Source organism: Sitophilus oryzae, unplaced genomic scaffold (genome assembly GCF_002938485.1).
Source record: "Sitophilus oryzae breed Bouriz unplaced genomic scaffold, Soryzae_2.0 scaffold_1241_pilon_pilon, whole genome shotgun sequence".
NCBI lineage: Eukaryota > Metazoa > Arthropoda > Insecta > Coleoptera > Curculionidae > Sitophilus > Sitophilus oryzae.
Genome location: NW_022145884.1, coordinates 1,308,064 through 1,330,698, shown reverse-complemented (window position 1 = coordinate 1,330,698; position 22,635 = coordinate 1,308,064). Strand labels below are relative to the sequence as shown.

The window sequence follows — 22,635 nt, the reverse complement described above, 5'->3', positions numbered from 1 at the left end:
CCATGCATCAGAATACATATTTTGATATTAACAAAAAAAATATTTTATTTCTTAATTACTTTCTAGCGAATGGAGAAATGATCTCCACAGTCACCGCATCAGATTTTCAGCCATTTAATTTGACCCTAAAATTAACTGATTTTTTAAGCAAAAACTATGCATCGGACAAAAAAAAATCAAGAGATAAAAATGTTTAGAAATGAATAGAGATTTTGAAGATAATTTTTTTTAAATAGAAGTCAGTGGTGTACCGTTTTTTTTCTTCAAAAATATTCAATGTAAAACCCGTATGGACTGTAGGTACTGGTTGAAATAAATAAAATTCTTTTTATATCAAAAAAGGTATTTTGATGCATAGAAGACGTGTATTATGTTTCATAAGTAGCTTGTAGCTAGTTTCATAGTTTACTAGCTCTGCTAGTAAAAAATTTTAAGCTTAAAGTATTACAACACAATTCACTTAAACCGAAAGCCCGTAATGCAAAACTAAAGTATTGTTACGGTTTAAAATTTCACCGTAACTTATTTTACTTATTTTGCTTATTTTTAGGAATAAAACTAAACTTACTTGAATAACTTGAATAATAACGTTTAATTAGCTTACTTCTTAACTGTACATATAACTTCTAATAATATCTTATCTATTAAATCTCTTTACCACAACAATTTCTTGGGATGGAGTTGCCTCCGATAACTGTAATATAAAACCTCATTAATAAAATATCAATTTGTCTGTTTAAAACCTACCTTTCTTTCTACAGTGGTTACTAATTCTTTATTTAGACTTATGCTTGTGTTAGGATAATTTTCTTGGCATATTTCTTCGGAGGATTCTTGAACATAGACTTGATGTGATTATCTTTTGTCTGTTTTCAACGCAACAAGTGGGAATGTTGGGTCTGCCATATACATAGGGGTTAAAGATTTTTATTATGTATTTTTCCTGTGTGTAATCAATTGATTTTACCTGATTATAGTTGATTTTTCTCTAAATTTCATCTTGTTTATATTACGATTTACAGATTGACGTTTCAATTGTTGTCAGCTGATCGTTTGACACCGACGTTGAAGTTTGACAGATGGGTCTTTGTAAATTAGGTTTTCGATCTTTTTAAACGGTTTTATATATGATCGAAAAATGTATTAATAATTTTCCGAAGATATTATGTTCATATAGGGATTATTGTATTGCAACACAATTCACTTAAACCGAAAGTCCGTAAACAAAACTAAAGTATCGAAACAAACCAAAATGTCAGGTAATAAATAAATAAATGTGACAACTTCACATTTTTTTTTGGATAAACAAAGCTACCACCTCAATCGCCAGTGGAAAATTTAAGTTCCATTCAGCACGTCGTCGAATATATCCATGGTTGGCAACAATGAATATAATAGTCGAGCCCTCGATGACGTAACTAAAAGTTTATTTGGTATCCATTATATTATGTAATTATAATTCGGAACATCTCTACATAATCATGAACAAATAATGTAAACGAAACACAAAAACGTTATTTATATACAAATTACTTTAAAGTACAAGTAATACCGCACAGAGAGGAAAAAACTGATAAATACCCTAACTAGCGTCCTCTCGTAAGAAACGACCCTTTTTTCGTCCCTTACGAAGTAAACAATTAGCCATTACGTCCGGCTGACAAATAACGCTCTCGCTAATAAATTATCTTCGTAGTTGCAAGGCGACGGAACTCGAATTGTAGTGTTGCAGCTTCGCCGTTGCAACCATTAACAACTTTGAAAGTTTAATCTGCAGAGAAAACTTGCTGGCCTGGTCACAACAAGGCGATACGTTTCAAGCGCAACGGCCACTGCGGCGAATAAGTGGGGCGCTGTGTCGTAGAATTGCAAAACAGAATTGCGGGATAATTGTTTTTTAATCGATGGTTAATGAAAAAAAAGACAAGTGCGAGTCCGTACAAATTTGTAGGCACATGCAACAGTTTTTTTCAATTTTCCTTATACGTCTATCTATTCCTTTTGTTAAGTTATTCGGGATTTAAATGGAAGTAGTTTGGATATGGCGTTTGTGCGGAGCAGGATTTGTCATTCCTGCCGTACAGACATACTAGGATCTGTGATCCTAGTATTAGCTTGTAAGACAAGCAGGTAGTACTACGTATACTACCTAGTTTAGTATATACTGTATTGTCAAGGATACTGGTTGGATATTTGAATAAAAAATAAATGTAGAACTATAATAGCAAACAATATTTAATTCAATAAAAAGAATAACACAATTTCCTACTATACTAAATCCTTACACTCTCTCATTCATACTCTTTGTGCTAGACAAAAATTTATACTATCTGTTACAAGATCTTTGAAAATATAAAATCGAAAATATAATAGAACTAAAACTTGATAAAGAAAATTTGCATGTAAAGGTTCCAAAGTCACTCTCGTTAAATTGTCATTAAACCCTGTCATAAATGTTCAAAATTCGTTACCTCACTTCTGCATTTGTATTGGCGGTGAAAAGGTAGAGCTGACCACAGTATAATACCTAGGGGTTATATTATACTGCGCTATAAACTTTTTTGGTCGATTTCACACACTTTTGATCGGTTTACACACTTTGTCGCACTCACGGTTCACTGTTCGGAAGCTTATTGTCTAGGAAAAAAACTAAATCTAGCTTAATGCTACTGACAAATGCTGATTTTGGAAAAAGTAGTTACCTAGCACTAAACTTCCGCGTTTACTGAATAATATAACTTTCCTGGTTTGGAAATATTAGAATTTCTTGGAGCAGAAACGTAAACTTGCGTATAACACGTAAAATAACTGACGTATTTTTCCTTGTTTCTTGGTGCAGAAACTTTGTAATTTTTGTTCATTGGCGCGTGAAAGAGACTAACTTGGACTTTGTATTTTTAGTTGTATATAAAGGTTACCCCGGTCGGTGAGAGACTGTCTTTTACTTTGTATTTTTACTAGTTTCTTGGTGCAGAAACTTATCTGTTTAATTCACTGGCGCGTGAAAACTGAACCGTAACAGGGTACGGTCGCGGGTGCCGGCGGTACTACCCTTCTCGTCGAGAGACTGAGTTAGACTCTTTATGTTTACACCCGCAAAATGGTCAGTTGTCCCGGATGGTACGTGATGTACGTGACCATTTTGCAGCCACATTTTCTTCTGGGAATCATACTTTCGTCGTGACTTTCTCTTCGTATTTTAGGGTGTTATTTAGATTTTATTGGCGGGAATTTCCGAAGGAGTATATTTTTATAGCTTGCTTTGTTCGCAACAGCGTTTGTCGCCTCAGTCTGAATATCTGTTGGTAATTTACTTATTTCGTTTTGAGCCATTTCTGGCTCCAATTCAATCAGCAATCGACACGAAAGAGTGTTAAAAAATATTGACTTAAAACTGACTAACTAAAGAGACAGCTTTATTTATTTGTCTAATTACATAGAAACCAACGCAACGCCAACCCAGTACAATATTTTTTCTACTCGTAATAAATTCCTTGAAATAATAATTTCTGAATATTTTTTAAAACGTAACTCGTTATGGAAAAAATATTGTTTAATACACGACGATAAAATTGCATTATCGTTTTGTATAAAAAATAACTATTTTTGCTACTTATTGCGACAAACCCCTTGACGCATGAGTGCTTTTTATTGCTTATAGTTCAAGAAAATAGGAACGTATAACGATCTATAGAAAACTATACAGGGTGTTTCAAAAAACATGTGCCATCTCTCGTGGCGAGATTCCTCACATAAAAATAAGATTTATTTTTCATATCAAAATAGGTCCGATTCTGCTTTGTTTCGTAGCTACAGGATGTTAAAGTCTTAATATTTTTTCGATTTATTATAAATTTCTTCCAAGTGCTTTTGGCATTTCGAAAGAAATTTTGAGGGTAAAAGTTACTATAAATGTATAAATTACATATTTTAAAGCTAAAAAAGTGTTGACATATGCACCAGAGACGTGCATATGGGTTATCACTTCTTAACTAAACAAGAAATAGCCATCTTATCTGATAGTCAAGCAGCATTAAAGGCGATCAACTCAGTATCAATCAATTCGAAATTGGTCAAAGAATGCATAGAGAAGCTGAATAAATTAGGCAAAGAAAACAAAGTCCTCCTACACTGGGTGCCTGCTCACCAAGGGATAGAAGGCAATGAAAAAGCAAATAATCTAGCTAGGAAAGGAACGAACACTCCACTAACTGGACCAGAACCGTTCTGCTTTCCAAGTGGTAACCAACTCAAGGCGGAACTCAAGAACTTGGAAGATTCCATCCGCAACCTGGAATGGAAATCTTGCAATGGTCTAGGACACTCGAAGAAGTTTCTGAGGGCTTATGATCAAGAAAAATCACAGATCTTCCTGGGTCTGAGTAAGAACAATCTTCCGGATTGTCACGGGGTTTTTAACAGGACACTGTCTCCTCAATGAACACCTCAGTAGATTGAAACTAAGAAGAAACGGCGAATGCAGATTCTGTGGGAAGATGGTGAAACACCAGTACACCTCATCACTGAGTGCGCCGAGACGACAACCATTCGTGCCATGAATTTTGGTACGACTGATATTGGAGATGGAGAACTACCCTCTATAAAACCGTCCCAGATACTGGCTTTTGTCAAAGCCCTGGGACTGTATGATGAGTTATGATTCAAGAAAGGGGGACACAATGGATCTGTAAGGTCGAAGTGATTAACCCCCCTCCCACTCATTCTAAATTCTTCTAAAAAATGGGTTATCACTGGAATAATTTTCTAAAAAAGCATGTACGCCACTGACTTTTTCTTCTCTAGTAAGCGAAATAGTATAAGCGGTTTAATGTCGATTAAAAGTTGTCTCTCGATATTTTGTCGGTTTCTGCCTCCTTGATGAGATAAACCCAATTTTATTAATTTGCCTTGATCCAAGTCTAATAGCAACATTTATCAACTTGCGAAAGTTTTATATAAGTACTCATTGATTCCTCATCAAAAAATATAAAAAAAAGTTCCAATAAACATGGATATGGAAATGCATAGTTTTAGTTACAGGATTAAAGCTTTTTAAAATTAGTTTTTTTGTAATTATCTGAAATACCATTATTTTTTTTACTTGAAATAACTGTACGTTGGACTAATACTAATAATATTTAATAATAATAAATTAGGTAAAATATATAACTTATTAATTTTATTTTTATTTTAATTTTATTGAGTGTGATTAATAAACGAGCGTTCCGAACAAAAGTTAGAAACAAATGTGACAAAATGGTGAAGGATATTTTTTGATTACCGATTGTCACAGGCTTTAGTCTGTGGTATTGTATAAAATGTTGTCATGACAACAGTATTTTTGGTGTTAAATTCAAGATAATAAAAATATCGAGTGAAATAAATTTCACGACTGCTTTATTGAATTAATTCGACATCAATAATGTAGAGGGTGTCCAATTTTCTGGTGTTTTACAGGGTTTCTCGCTTATGAGTAGAAGTACATAGATGCGGTTTTCACAATGCTATTTTTAAATGGGATACCCTGCATATATTTTTTTTATTTTATTTGCCTTGTTATGAGATTTTATAAAAATATAATATATTTTATACTTATTTTCTAAAATAAAAAATGCATTATTTAAGTTTTTAAAATAAATGAACCTATATTTTAAAAGAGTATTATTTTATTTTATTTAATTTAATCAATTATATATCAAGGCATTAGATACAAATACGACGGCGGTCTATTCCACATAAAAAGACTGAGGCAAAAACACGTACCTACAAAATTGATCACAGTACTTTGAATTCATGATTACAAAATCCCGCTTAAGATCACATAAAACCGTATACCAAAATCTCTGCTTTACGGTGAGCTTGTAGACGGTAAGAGGAGGCCGGGTGGACAACTCAAAAGATACAAGGATATCTTCCACGGAATTATTTGTTATTTTACGAATTTGGACTTGAAGAATTGAAGGGATGTCCAGTTGCTTTGTGATTTTCTTTTGCACTCGCACTTTTATGATCAAAAAAATCATAACATCTCAGTTTATTTCTTTGTTTGAATTAAATAAAAATATTAATTATTTATTAATAATGTATAAAACTATCTATCTAATTTATTCATTTCAGTGAAACCGAACAAGGTGAAGATAGTCACCCCCAACGATCTGCTATCCAGCGGCAAATCCAAGAACGTCAGATGCGAGACTTCCGGTTCGGCGCCGCCCGCCAAACTGACGTGGTTTCTTGACGGAAGGCCCATCAGGAACGCGGTCGTTACGGTAAGTTGCCGTGCAGCGGCGAACACGTTACTACAATAACTTTACCTGTCCAATATATCAAGTCGTCGGATAAATAATACATCCTCCAGGAATAACCAAGTGTTTATATAGCGGGAGCTTGTTGCAGTGTCTTAGAAACTGTTCTTTAGTAAAATAAAAGGGTTTAAGGTAAACATAGGAAAACTATACAAATTTACAGTCATCTATATTCTTCTATAATTTTGAAGATATATACCATTCAAACCCACAAACCTGTGAAGAATGTATTTTTCTAATATAATTGAATAAGCATTTATATTGAAATATAAAAAAAAACTATTTGCGTAGATAACGTTTTCTTCAAGTGTTATGATGAAAAAATTAACATCTGCACAGCTTTGAATGTGGTATACAATGATTCAATAAAGAAACTAAAAGAATTTCGGATTTTCATTATCTTTATATATTGTCGCGACCCCGTTTTAGAGGGTTGCGGCTAGGGACGTTTTAGGTATCGAAGATCATTAAAACAATCAATATATATAAAAACAAAATATAAATTTATTAAAGAATTAAATGCATTAGTTTAGGTAGGAGAAATGTCAAGCAGAATATCTTTTGGCCAATAAAATATACTTAGAGAAAATATATAAAAAATATAAACTTACTTTACTGTCATTATGATACTTGGAGAACTCAACTCAACTCAACAGCATGACTTCTTCATTCGTTCTCCCCGAGAGCCCCAAAACTCTCTCCCCCATTTTACTTTTTAATTCTCCTACATATTGATATTTACAACAATAAGAATTAAACAAAGTTCACCTTCAGATCTTAGTCTGACGTCAACTTGTTATAGTTTAATTTTTATTTTGCAAATATTATGTTTATAGAAATATATTCTATTTAATATATTGGGTGATTTATTTTAATGATAAATACATAAATTCTTGCTCTTGACATTTCCCCCGGTCCTGAAAAAGCTGGTCCCCAGCGTTAAATATAAAGAAAATATAGATATTAAAATAAATTACCTGTGAATATAATAATAATGCAATAAATAAATGAAAATTGTGTTGTGTTATTTTATACATATAAAATAATAAAACTTAATACTCATAAAATAGACTAATATAGAATAATATTTCTTAGAGGCAATGTAATATAGTGATATAAAACAATGAAAATAATATTTAGTGGGATTGTAACTTGAAACATTAATTAAATTAATTTCTCGTACTCTTTAACCCTTTACATTAATAAAAAAAAATCTTGATACCACTTTGTACTGTTGGGAGCAAATTTTCTGCTGGGATCTTCCAATGAACTTTCTTGGGGTGCTTCTATCAGCTAAGCAATGCACACACCAGCTTCTACCCTTGCCTATAATCCATGTGTTCCTAGTTGCATGGGTTTTTCTGTTTTCATTTCCATGCATTATTTAAATATCATATGCGCTGAAGGTCAATGGCGCGAGAACGACGACTTTTAAACTTGCAGAATCAGCATCATTAAACTATAACAAAGTTCACCTTCAGATCTTAGTCTGACGTCAATTTGTTATAGTTTAATTTTTATTTTGCAAATATTATGTTTATAGAAATATATTCTATTTAATATATTGGGTGATTTATTTTAATGATAAATACATAAATTCTTGCTCTTGACAATATTTAAATTTGCTCAACGCTTCAAATTAATTTAACTAGCTCAGTATACAGGGTGTCCCAGGCTGAGCGTGCATTAGAAGTTTCTAGAGAACTATTATACTACTATTACTATTCTGCCTTAAAATGGCAAAAGGCAGTAAGTAACAAAAAAACGAATTTGAATAAATCGAATTTTAATGGGAAAGGATGGCCTTTCTGTAATAATAATGCAATCAAGCGATACTGGGGTCTAAAAATACACAAAAAAATTCTATAATATTCATGAAAAATTTTACTTTCTAATTAAAAAAAAATAACTTACTGCCTTCTGTCCCAGTATTTCTGATGTAAAAAATTGATTAGAATAGCAGTAAGTGAAATAATTTTTATGAAAATTTTCATCTCAAAACGTTTATTAACTAATTATTCGTAAATAAAAATATGTTACATTTCAGTCTGTTGTAATTAAATCATCAACATCCGCTTCCGATAATTTTATCCAAAAAAAATCTGGTTTTCTGGCATCAGAGGTCCCAATTCTGCTAAAATTCCATTTTTTTGGCAGCTTGAATTCTTTTTGGTCCGGCAAGCAATTTTCTGGGATTTTTAGCTGAAATTTTTGCTTTAAGAAATTACATTCTTGAAATTGCTCGTCTGTCAAACTATTTTTGTAAAACATATGACGTGAGTTTCTTCTCAACTGAATCACAGATACATCGCACAGAAGAGGCCGATTAATTTTCTTCGATTTCGAGTCGCCTGATTCCCAATCTAAAATATCCTTGTTGTCCAAGCATAAAACTTTCATCTTTTTTGAATTATTATTTTGTACAGCATCAATAAAATCATTAAAGTCATATAGATTGACTATATATTTTATGCTTAATTCAACACCATGATGTACAGTTACGTTGGCAAAGAGCAGTATCTGAATAAAGCCAGCACATACTGCTGTTTAACTAAGTATAACATAAAAAAAAGCATACATACTGCTGTTTGCATTCTTATTTTATTTGGTAATGCGTAGAAATTTTTAAAAGGCGGTTTATTTGAAAGCTGGGTCACTTACTGCTCCTGCGTAATCAATAAAAATGTAGTGTATCACCATTTGTCACTTACTGCCTTTTGCCATTTTTGGGCAGTATTGCCATTACTCGCTGACGAGTATTCGCCACGCATCAGAAGATGGTCACGCAAGGCGTTCTCTTTCATGAGCTTTTCTGTGACTGAAAAGCCCGATACGTGATGTTATCTGCCTATAGCACTCCGGACATTCGAAAATCTAATTGCTTTGTTGCCTCTTTACTTTTTGGTTGTCGCTGTTAACTGAGTTTACAATTTTTCTCCATTAAGTTCTATTGTGAGCTACTTCTTCCCAATCATTCTGCATGTTAATCTCCTTTAAGTTTTCGTGAAAAATGTCCTTGTACTTTTTCGGTTGTCCACCCGGCCTTCTCTTACCGTCTACAAGCTCACCGTAAAGGAGAAATTTTGTTATGCGGTTTTCTTGCATTCTGCATACGTGACCAGCCCATCTTAAGCGGGATTTTGTAACCATGACTCCACTACTATCGCAGTTAGCTTTTTCAAGGACCGATACGTTTGAGACATGATGGAATCACCGGATTCTTAAGAGTTGTCTAAGGTGCTTCTGTTGCAATTTGTTTAATGCGTTGATGTGTCGGCGGTACGTCACCCAGATTTCGCTCCCATATAACATGGTAAGGATTATAATTGCTCGGTACACTGCAAGCTTCGTTTTTGTACTCAAGTCATGATTGTAGAAAACCCTGTCTTTTAATTTTCAGAATGCTCTTGAGGCGCTGCTAACCATGTGTTGAAATTTAGAGTCAATATTGGCCTCTTCCGAAATCAAACTGCCGAGGTAATTGAATTCCGCCACATATTCCAACAGTTCTTCTCCGATTTTTATAGCATTGTTATGATCTTCCGGGGGAGTGCACATGATTTTGGTTTTGTCTATGTTTAGCTTAAGGCCCAAAGCCTCGTATGCCCAGGTATATTAGTTCAACATTTATTGTAATTCTTGTAATGTGTTTGCAACTAGAGCGCAGTCACCAACGTATTGAAATTCTGTGATGAATTTTGTGCCCTGAGTCTTTTTATATTGATCAGACCACCCTAGTATCTGTATCTAATGCCCAATTCTCTCTCCTGCAGTTTGCTATCCACTATAATGGAGAGCGCTGCCATGAATATGTTGAATAGGAGAGGCGCTAAGACACATGCCTGCCTAACTCCTGTATTTGTTGGAAGGGAACGCTCAGTGATCTATGATGTGACACTCTTGACTTGTTGTTATGGAAGCTTTTACACACTGTAAGAAGTCTGTTGGGTACTCAATGGAACAATATAATTGCCAAAAGCGCATCTCTGTTCACAGAGTCGAAGGCTTTTGTTAGATCTATGTATGTAACATAAAGTTTAGACTGCTGCTCTTTTACTTTTTCCTGTAGTTGGCGAATGGAAAATATGGAATCGACGGTGCCGCGGTTGGTGCGAAAACCCGTTTGCGATTCTGGAAGGATTTTTCTATATGTGGGTGCAGACGGTTTGACATAATTTTTGCAAGAATTTTTCCTCCGATAGCCAGTAGTGAAATTCAACGGTAATTCCCGCAGTCTGATGCACTTTACCGTCACCCTTACCATACCATCACCACTGTGAAAAAAAAGATATATGTATAAGAATATCTCCTAACAAACTATTTTTTTGAAAAATATTCTCATTATTAAATTATCTACTAATAAAATAAATAACAACAGGAAAAAAATAAAAGAACGTTATCGTTAAAATGTGAACGATCGATTCGACGCTGCCACTAATTAGAAGCTTGTTTATGCCTAACAAGCAAGTTATGCAAAACAATACCGAAACGTGACGGTGTGTATTTATTAATTGGGGATCTCAGTACTATAATACTAATTGAATTAATTATTTGTGAAATTTCTTCGGACGCGCTTGTTTCAATTAATACCGATCGATTGTTATTTGCAGTGGTTTAGTAGTTCCACGCAGATTCACGTTTTGGTATCCAATCAATATTAAAATTTATAATTTTATAATATGTATAATTAAAATTGATATTTTTGGTTGAGGTTACATTTTTTCTAACTTTACAACCAAATATTTTTGTCTTTTTATGTATTACAGTTGGGACTCGGACCCTTTCGTGTGACAATAGCAAAATAAAACACTAATTCACCTCAATACACCCAAACACTTTACTTTTAACACTGGACGCGCCTTTTGCTAACGATTTTATCATAATCAGCTGATGATTAAAACTAAACTATTATCTGCATATTATTGGGGCACATTATTTATCTGCATATTTTCTGCACATCATTAGGGTGTCCCAGAAATACGCCCATGAGGTTTTGTTTGCGAACTAAAATGTTGAAAATTTTAAGATTTTCTTGACATTTTCCGGAAAATACTGAAAATATTGAATGCCACTTGTTCAGTTTCTGGAAATTTGTTTATAGTGCTTCGAAAAAATGCTATATTGCTTCTCCTACTATATCCACATTATGTATCTTTATAAGTTACAAGTTCGCATTTTTAAATTTCTACAAAAAAAAATAGTTAAATTAATTTTATTTACTGTAGATTTTTAATCATTGTAGATTACTGTTAAGTTGCAACGTCTACTATTTTAAATACCTTTTTTGTAAAATAGGTAAAAACTAAACTGTAGTTTAGTAAACGGAAATGCTATAACTAAACAAATATAGCAGCTTTTTTGCCGTGTTACGAAAAAATACTCCGCCTGTTTTAATTTTTTTGGTTTTGATTCTTTATGAATAATAATATGGCCGGTAAGTTGTTAGTCTTCACGTATTTATATACTATTTTTATTAATTTTGATGGAAGTTAGAAGCAGCGAAAAAACAATATGCGCTTTCCTGTTGCTAGCGGTTTTTCGACAAATTTTTTGTTCATGTTCCGTTGTAGATCTTAGTATCGAATATTTTTTTTCATATACACCAAGGCCTTCTTGTAACGGCTGTGCAAAAAAATCTTGCACATATTTGCACCTTTCTTTGAAAATACTTTTTAGTGTTACAATGTAACGTTTTTAGTTCGTTACATGTCTTTTTTATATATAATATATGATGCCTGGCCTATCATCACCGGATTCCCTCTCGTTCAGGCCGGATAGTTTATTTGACGCGTAATTTTTACGTTCCCTAGTCGCCAACCCTGTTATCGTTCGACACAACCCTGTTATCGCTCTGAGGAGGCGCTGTCAACATCGCTTCTGTCAACTCTCTCCGGGCTTAACCTCACTTTGTTTTGACGCTCTGTTGTATCCCAGCTTTTAGAAATGGTGATTATTTAAATTTTGCTGTATAATCTGAATCAGCTGCTATTTCAAAGCAATAGGTAAAGATGAAATATTATCCTTTTAGATTCGATATTATTATTGAATATTTTTAGGGTAGAGTTACGGATGTCCAAACTTGTATTTGTGTTTTGCTGGCACGTTGGCATCCCTTTTCTTTTGTCCTCCAGAATGTCACATGGAAGAAAAGACAGGTTGCTTATTATTTATTGAGCCCTCGGAAGTATTTCGAGGTAGGTTTATTTTGTTTATTAGACCTTGTTTGGTTTTAAACAAGAGTTTCATATTTTTAGGGTCCAAGGTACGGACTGTGTCCAAGGTACGGACGTGTCCAAGGTACGGACTGTGTCCAAGGTACGGGCTGTGTCCAAGGTACGGACTGTGTCCAAGGTACGGGTAGTGTCCTATGTACGGACATTATCTTATGTACGGATGTCCTATGGACGAGTGTCCCCAGTAAGAACGATTTTTTCTTACATATAAGTGTCACAGCGTGGATGTAGCTTGAGTCCCATGCTGCTTCGTTCCCAGCTGTAAGCTAGTTAGTTACGGCTGTACCAATTTATGGTGTCTCATTCTGGCCCCTTTGGTTGTGTTGGATGGCTGAGTACAGAGATGCGAGACCACCTCACGCTGCTACTGTTTGAAGCAAGATTACATAAAGAACAGCTAAGTGTAGATTTACGTTCTAGTTTTTATGTCTTAGATTTTCTATATTTTCAGTCTTAAACAGTAACGTACATTTTAAATAATATCGTACAGACTATATTTAGTGGTTAGATTATTAAGAACATTTATGTCGATTCAGTAGTTACAATGTGATTTAGATTTTAGGTTTCATTATATTACCCCTTGTAATAGTATTACTTTCTATAGATATTATTATTGCGCTATATTAACAGATGAATAACGAGACATAGATTCTAGAATCTACAGGTTGCAACATATCAGATTTAACACCGCATAAAATTTAACAATTTAAATAAAGTAATGCTACTTTTTTTATATTTTCTATAACGTTACACGCATTGTATTTTTTCATAGTCTTTTCATAGAACATATTTAATATTATTCACATACATAGTTTTACTCAACAAATAACCACTATAATAATTATTAAAATTGTACAATGCTATTTACCATCAGAATTCATCATGAATAAATATAGTCATTAGTTTTAAGTAATATACAACTGTGTTTTCTTTCTCTGTACATGCCTGGCGTCCAATATCTGTATTTTTATTGTTTATTGTTATTGATTAGTTTTCTCTCCAGTGAAATACCTTATCCACGACTGCTCTCCGATGAAAAGCTGCCGTTCGCAGTGGTAGTTGTTTAATAAACGCTACAACAACTAAAAATTGATTTTGCCTCTTTTATCCAACTAATAAATTAATTTTTATAAAGGTGTGTGTAATATTCTTATAGGTTCTCCTTTCTACTTTTTTAGACGAAAATAAACACATCTTGGTATTAAGCCACGGCGAACTCTTCGAAATATTTCAAAGTGCTAATGAAAAGAATATTTACAATAAATATGTTGAGCTTCAGTTCAAAATATCTGAAATGACGGGTTTAAGAATTTACCCAAAGAAAGTAAAGTCAACCTTTCCAGAATCTTTAGTAGTTTTAAACCAAGATGGGAATCAGCTAAAAGAATTAGAAGTATATTTTAGAAAACAATACCTCTTGGCTCAATGTAAAATTAAGCTTTACAAAGAAATCTGGTAATAAGGGTAGGAAACAAACCGAATTTCAACAATGTAGTTAGCGAATAAAACGATTTAAAACGACACATTTGAGAAATAGTGCTTCTTCTTAAGAATTAGCTTATGCGATATAGACAAGAAGGTGAAACAAGTGCATCTAAATTAATAAAAATTTTAAGCGAAGATCCAGCAAAAGCAAAATTATTCTGTGACGCATTAAAAGAGAAAGAATCTTCATACCGGAAACTAAGTTCAGACGAGCATTCTTTATTCCACTCATACCCTGTATATATTTAGTTTATATTTCATTGTTATTAAAGCTTTGTTAAAACCTGTAATTATGTAAGTTAATACGTTAATACTTGTACAACTTAACAAGTATAGCTAGAGACGTGAGAAATATAAAATAAGAGACGCCCCTCGATGCGCAGTGGACAGCACACAAATTTGCTTTAATCAGATTTGTCGTAGCGTAACTGCATCTCTCTTCCGCCGAATGCGTTCTCTCTCTATCGTGTGCGCGACCGGTGCTATCACCAAGTCTCTTCCTATATTTGTCAAACTGTACTTAAATGCTAACTATTCAAGGAAGTATATTTCTTTGAACTTTTAAAATATTTTACAGCAACCCCATCGCAATGTCTTAAGCTGCCCATAATTTTATAATTTTCATGTTACCTACTTTAATTCTTTTCAATAATGTCCCCATCTTAATCACAAAAATGCAGAAAATGCTTTAAAAAATTATTTTTATAAATATAATAAGTTTGTTTTTTATTAAAACACATAAATAACTCACCCTGTATACTGTATAGAATAACTGTTAGCTCTATTGTCACGTGTAACAATGTTTTTGGGTCAAATAAGTAAAATATATAACTTTTTACTTAAATATTTTTTCTTATCTAATTAATGCCATGTTTTCGTAAAAATTGACCAGTGTGCGGCGGTCTGTTCATCATAAAAAGAATCAGGGCAAAAACACGTACAAAATTCATCACAGAACTTCAATAAGCTGATGACTGCGCTCTAGTTGCAAAAACGTTACAGCAATTACAAGAAATGTTGAACATATATACCTGGGCATAGGAGGCTTTGGGCCTTAAGCTGAAAATCGATAAAACTAAAATCGTGTGCACTCCCCCAGAAGATTCTATAAAATTTCAATTCTATAAAAATCGGAGAAGAACTATTGGAATATGTAGCGGAATTCAATTACCTCGGCAGCTTGATTTCGGAAAGGGCCAATATCGACTCTGAAATTCAGCTCAGGATTAGCAGCGACTCAAGAGCATTCTGGAAATTAAAAGACGGAGTTTATATGGGAGCGAAACCTGGGTGCCGTACCGCCGACACATAAACGCATTAAAGAAGTTGTAACAGTTTCTTATACAACTCTCAAGAATCAAATGGTTCCATCATGTCTCAAACGTATTAGTCCTTGAAAAAGCAATCGAAAATCTTATTCCAACATACTGCAATGTAATATTATTATTAAGCACGATCTTCATTTGACTATGATGGACGGCAAAATTCGCACCATAATATCTGAAACATCGTCTTTATCCACTTGTCCTATTTGTCTTACCAAACCTTCTGAAATGAATAATCTTTTGGATGTTTATAAAAAACCTTTAAGGGAAGATATTTATAAGTATGGATTTTCAACCCTTCATTTGTGGATAACATGTATGGAATGTCTCCTTCATATTGCATACAATATAGATTTTAAGTCAAGGTCTGCAAAGGGAGAGAACAAAACCTTGAAAGAAGAAAGAAAGAGAGCAATTAAAAATGCCTTTAGAGATGAGCTAGGAATAATATTGGATGTCGTTAAACAAGGACATGGAACAACAAACGATGGCAACATGGCCAGAACTTTCTTCAGAAATCACGAAGTAACCTCGCGAATAACTGGTATAGACAGCAACCTAATATTGGAATATGTAGCGGAATTCAATTACCTCGGCAGTTTGATTTCGGAAAGGGCCAATATCGACTCTGAAATTCAGCTCAGGATTAGCGGCCACTCAAGAGCATTCTGGAAATTAAAAGACGGGGTTTATATGGAAGCGAAACCTGGGTGCCGTACCGCCGAGACATGAACGCATTAAAGAAGTTGTAACAGTTTCTTATACAACTCTCAAGAATCAAATGGTTCCATCATGTCTCAAACGTATTGGTCCTTGAAAAAGCTAACGAGTCTATTAAAGTCATTATTATAAAATCTCGCTGAAGATGGGCTGGTCACGTATGCACAATGCAAGAAAACTACATACCAAAATCTCTGCTTTACGGTGAGCTTGTAGACGGTAAGAGGAGGCCGCGTGGACAACTGAAAAGGTACAAAGATATTTTCCAAGAAAACTTAAAGGGGATTAAGATGCAGAAAGAGTGGGAAGAAGCAGCTCACCAACCAAAAAGTAAAGAGGCAACAAAGCAATGAGATTTTTGAATATCCGGAGTGCGGTAGACATATAACAACACGTATCGGGCTTCTCAGTCACAGAAAAGCTCATGAAAAAAAAACGCCCTGCGCGACCATCTTCTGATGCGTGTCAAATACTCGCCAGCGAGTAATGGCAGCTCGTAAGTGTAGTAAAGAGTACAGTGTAGCTTAAAATTCGAGAAAATATAAATATTTTCTTGGAAATAGATTTGTGTGGCTAGAAACTTTCTATCTTTTTTTTATCTTTATATAATTAGTTTTAAATTTTGTTAAATTATGTGTCAGTTTTTAGTAAATCTCGTCTAGAGATTGATATCGATAAAATTATCATCGATTACCATTCCCCAGACGTCACTGACCTCGTTTTTGTTCGATCATACGGTAGAACAACAATATATTATGAAAAAAAAAATGTCTATTACTGAAAAAAAGTTCAAAGTGTAAAACAAAAGAACAGAATTACAGAAACAGAACCCAACAAGGCATATCCAAAAACACCTAATTCGAGAGTGAAAGAACGTTAATATTTAATACCATACCAACACCGAACAATCCTGCTTTACAATTAGCCCAAATTGGTTCCCTTAAAGAGATACTATTTTAACTTCCGCCGAGATAAAACCAAGTTGAAATTGTGTTAACGTCCGCAGGCGGCCGTGCCGAAGTTTTGTTCGTGAACTAAATTACTGACCATTAAGCAGTGCAACCGTCAGCCAGGCCACCGGAGCCGGGCTAATGGACGGACGGAGTAAGGTAACCTGTTTATTAGTTATTAACTTATCGAAGGAGAGGCCGATAATAAGAAATGGAAGTTGGGAACTAACCTGGATTTATAGAGTTAGCGATTTTTTACAGCATAATATAGCGAATGGTATCTTTAATTGTACACAGGTTGTTTGTCGGTTGATTATACGAAAACGGAAATACATATGTAGAAACAAAATATTTTATAGGTAAATTATTTTGAAATATACAGAACTAAGATCCGTACCAAAGTTATATTTTTTCTTATGGAACATCCGGTATTTTATTTCATTTTTGAATTCTTGGGCCCAAAAAAGGTATTTATTATCAGGATTAAATATGTTTAAAAACTTTGATTTTTGAGATATTTAAAGATATTTAAATATGCATGCTAAAATAGAATACATTATCAACACCCTGTACATTACTTTTCAGAATTATTGCGCTGAGTTTAAAGATAGAGAAATAAACTTTATTGAAATATTTTATTGTTTCCTTATATTAATATTTATACAGGGGTACAAAAAATTGCTGATCGATTTTAAGTATATATTTTACATAAAATCTTCGTTATTTCAAATGCAACACATTGTATTTTTTAAAATAGATCGAAGTAGATTTAAATGCTCTTTCAAACTATGTTATTGTTTACTATACCTATCTAGCTCTATTTTGAACAAAAAGAGATTTTTCAATAAAATGGCAATCAATAGCTGGTGTCACCATGACAATTTTCTAGTGACAGTTAGTAACTATTTTTAAAATTGACATTAGTTTATGGACATTATTATTTAAATTTATAACAGTTTACTTAAATTTTTCCGATAATAGTTTAATAAGTATTCATTATTTTATCGAGAAAAATAAAGCAGTATATGCCGCCGCGACGCTGCGGCGCGCGGAGGGACGAATGGATATGTTACTAGTGATTTAATTTTGTGAGGAAATTGCTCCTTGGCCACAGATATTCAAATAGGAATCTTCCTGATAAGCGTTCCTTTGAAGAACTACTTGTCCTATTTGGCAGAGCTGGTAGTGTGGTTTATTAAAAACAGGTAAATTAAGTAATAATTATTTTTTTATACAAGACGATAAAATGGTATTTTATCGTCGACCGAAAAGATTCGGTCTTACGATTTCATCGCTCGTGAATTAATTTCGTTAGACGATAATGCAATTTTATCGTCGTGCATAAAACAATATTTTTTCCATAGCAAGTTACGTTTTAAAAAAATATTCAGAAATTATTATTTGAAGGAATTTATTACGAGTAGAAAAAATAAATTGTGCTGGGTTGGCGTTCTGATGCGTGTCAAATACTCGCCAGCGAGTAATGGCAGCTCGTAAGTGTAGTAAAGAGTACAGTGTAGCTTAAAATTCGAGAAAATATAAATATTTTCTTGGAAATAGATTTGTGTGGCTAGAAACTTTCTATCTTTTTTTTATCTTTATATAATTAGTTTTAAATTTTGTTAAATTACAGCCTATTGCTGCCTTCCCGTTACCCTACGCCACAGGTCTCGATTTAGTGCATCATCAGCTTCTAGGTTACGAGCTTCCATTGCTTCCTTAACCGTTCCGTTCCAGGATTTTCTAGGTCTGCCTCTCTTTCTTCTACCCTGGGGAGTCCATTGAAAAACTTTTCTTGGCCACCTGTTCTCCGGCATACGTAGAACATGTCCAAACCACTTTAAGCTGGATTTTGCAATTCGATCTAGCACTGTCTCCTCCGATGCATTCATGATACGCCTGACCTCGATGTTTGTCTTTTTTTCCATCCTAGCGCTCCTTCTAAGATAGTCCATTTCAACAACTTGGATTTTGCGCTTCGTATCTGCACTCAAAGACCATAGCTCTGAACCATAGCAAAGAACTGACTCCACCAATGTTCGTCCAAGTCTCTTTTTAGTTGTTGCAGACAAGTTTCGGTCCCACCAGAGGCTATTAAGACAACCAATAACTTGTTTGCTCTTCTGAATTCGGGTTTGAATTTCTTCTTTGCCCAAACCGTCGTTGTTGATAGTAGCACCCAGGTATTTAAATTTGTCTACTTGTTGAATCTGGACGTTATCATCTATGAAGACTACAAAACAAGCGTTGGAATTGACAGCTAAGTATTCTGTCATTTTTAGACTAACCTGAAGTCCCCATTTGTTATATTCTTGGTAAAGCCTCTTAGTCATGAACTCCAGATCGAAAGAGTCCTGCGCAATCACGACCTGATCGTCTGCAAAGCTCAGAGTAAACAGTGTATCTTCCCCAATGGGTATTCCCATGCCTTGGCATCTCGTCTTCCATTCCCTAAGGGCTACTTCAACGTAAGCATTGAAGATTAGAGGTGATAACTGGATCCTTGTCGCAACCCTTTTGTCGTATTTATTGGATTGGAAAGCCTGTGTCCTATCTTAACGTACGCTTTATTTTCTTTATAGAGCTCTTTTATTATCTTAAGTAGGGGTCTATCTACTTCTAAAATATTCAAGGCTTCCCATATCTTGTTGCGAGGAATAGAGTCGTACGCTTTCTCCAAATCAATAAACGCTAGATGGACTTCTTGATCTACTGCTATCTTTTTTTCCATCACCTGCTGTAGGACAAAGAGGTTATCTGTGCAAGATTTCCCCGGTGTGAATCCGTTTTGATCTTCCGAGATTTTGTCACCAATATTATCCCTGAGCTTACCCTGCAGAACTTTTCCAAAAAGCCTGCTCACTGAACTGTTAATGCTCAGGCCTCTATAATAACCGGGGTCGTTGCGATTTCCCTTTTTAAAAATAGACACTATATGAGCCGCTCTCAATTCTTGGGGTAGTTTATTTTGCAGACAGCACTGGTTGAACAGCTCTGCCAGGCGCCAGCGCAATTTCTCGGTCCCACACTTTAACAATTCTACTGCAATGTTATCAGGACCTGGTGACCGTCCATTTTTCATTTTTTTGAGACTTAGATGTACTTCTCTTTCGCTGATCGTTAAAGTGCCCGCAAGGTTGTCTTCCTCTTCTGCAGATTGGAATTCTGGTCGGCTTTCTGTTAGTAATTCTGCATAGTATTTGCGCCATTTTTCTATATCAATTTTATTCAAGAGCTTGTCCGTTTGATTGGTTTTCATTTGTCGGGTTGTTTGCCAGACCTCAGTACTCCGTGCGCCCCCTAGTAGACTTTCCTAGGTTTCTATGTAATTTGACAAATAAATAAAGCTGTCTTTTTAGTTGTCAGTTTTGAGTCAATATTTTTTAATTCTCTTTCTTGTCGATTGCTGATTGAATTGGAGCCAGAAATGGCTCAAAACGAAATCAGTAAATTACCAATAGATATTCAGGCTGAGACGCCATATCCAAACTACTCCCATTTAAATCCCGAATAACTTATGAAAAGGAATACAAAAATTTTCAAAAATAGAAGCAATTAAAAAACGTGCGAGAAGAAATAAAGTTTTTAAACTATACTCGCTGTTAAAGTATCATTTAATCTACCCTTGCGGTTAAAGTACTATTTTATCTACTATTTTTGATAGATATAAGGCAATTTTAATAGTTGCTATGGAAAAAAAGTAAAAATGCTATAAATTTAAATATAGTCAGTTCACTACTAATAAAATAATAAAATCAGTTTAATACTAATTTTGATTTTGAAAATAGCTACTAAAGTGATTTAAGTTTTCGCTGTTAATGACAATTCCTTGTTTCGTCCAATTTAACTCTTAGACAACTCCCTCCAGAATCAGCGGTAGAAGTTGTGGTGAAATTTGTCACCCTGCTTGGTTCCTTTCTTTATACTGATAATATGTATTTTATCATGTCGTCTTATTGCTGATTTGGCGTCTTATTGCTTTTTCAAGAAGTTTGTGTATCTCTAATCGACCATGACCAACTTTAACTCATTTAGAATTATCCAATGTTCAACGGTACTCATTCAAGTGAACTTCTGAATTGTATGTATATATACTTCTTTTTCTATTGAATTATTTACTAATACTTTTTATTTATATTTTATATCGTAACACTCGTTGACATATAATTTTATAAAAAATTTGACTGGTTTATCTAATTACTTACTGAAAGACATACTCCTCATCATTCCACTTGAATATTCGCCACAATACCGACAAGGTTACATGTATGAACTACTCATTGAGGCTCTTAAGAGTACCTGATACGCGGGAAACAAGTAGAGGAAATTAGCATTAATGAATAAAATCAGTCTATTTTTTGACTAAACTTGAAAAATTATACAGCAATTACTACCACATCAAAGTGACAACAGAGTTTATTTGTTTATATCGTGTTTCTTGTGTGTTGTGTTTTAAGCGGTTAGAGAGGTGCCATGGAATGGACCAATTTTATAAACATTTTCAATACAAAATGTTTGGGTAAGTTAAATATGCTTTTCTTCAAATGCCTGAAGAAGTATTTATAAAGTCGCGAAACATAGCCCGAAGTATATTTGTTTTTTTTAAGCCTTCCCAATAAACACGATTCTTCTCTATTTTATATTCTTCTAAATAATAAAAGTCATAAGAAATAAACTATGTAATTCAAACACAAAGAAAGAATCAGACAAATCAGAATTAAACCTTATATTTTCGTAAATAAAACTTGCCTCCTTAAATCCCCATTGCGAACTATATTTATTACTTAATCACCCGAGGGATTACGAGCCACTTTGGTTCCGTGTACCATTATATTTACGTATGTATACTATTAAATACCGTTTAAATCCATTTCAGTTGAAATATTTGAAAACGCGCTCTCTCCGAATGCGAAACGACTAGAGTTCTAAATAAACGGTTTAAACCGCATTCGTATATAAAAGGAACGTTTAATTGTAAAACATATCTTTAGGGTGAGTTCATTAAATACAGACTTGTTTGAGTGTATAAAATATTCAAAATTTTAACACTAGGCTTACCTCCAAATAGAGGTTCTTTGATATTAAAATTAAAAGGATTGCCGACGAACTAGCCGAATAAACAGAATAATTTTTTTTTAAAGTCTAGATATTTTTGTTTTAATATAATCTATTAACATAATAAAAAAATGTTTGATAGAAATCCGCTTTTAAGATATATTTTTTATTTAAATACTAACTATATATAATAACATATTTATAATTAATAATATTGTCAAAAGTTGACACATGATATGTTATTCTATTCAGAAATAGTTATTTATGGTACTAGTGTTTTATCTTACATATAAGTCACGCTGGGAAATGTTTTAGGGCTAATTTTCTCCAGTGACTTATATATATAACACGCGAGTGCTATATAAAATTTTATCCAACAGCAAAACTGTTTCATGTCTCAATCTCCACTTGAAAATTTTAATTTTAAGAGTTTGATCCAACTTGTAAGTAAAATTGGTATATATTTTTTTAAACCTAGTTAAAGCTAAATTTGGACTGTTACAACGTAACAAATATGTCATAACCATTCTGTTTTGGATCTTACCGGCCAACATTCTTACTT

The 22,635-nt window shown here is 33.7% G+C and overlaps 1 protein-coding gene across 1 annotated transcript in view; it reads left to right on the top strand.

Annotated features, from left to right (window-relative positions):
- Positions 1-22,635, top strand: part of LOC115874192 (hemicentin-1) — a 418,393-nt gene that overhangs the window by 191,903 nt on the left and 203,855 nt on the right. Inside the window, exon 6 of the mRNA XM_030889291.1 lies at positions 6,118-6,269. Coding sequence (XP_030745151.1) covers positions 6,118-6,269 — 152 coding nt within the window. The remainder of the gene's footprint in view (positions 1-6,117; positions 6,270-22,635) is intronic.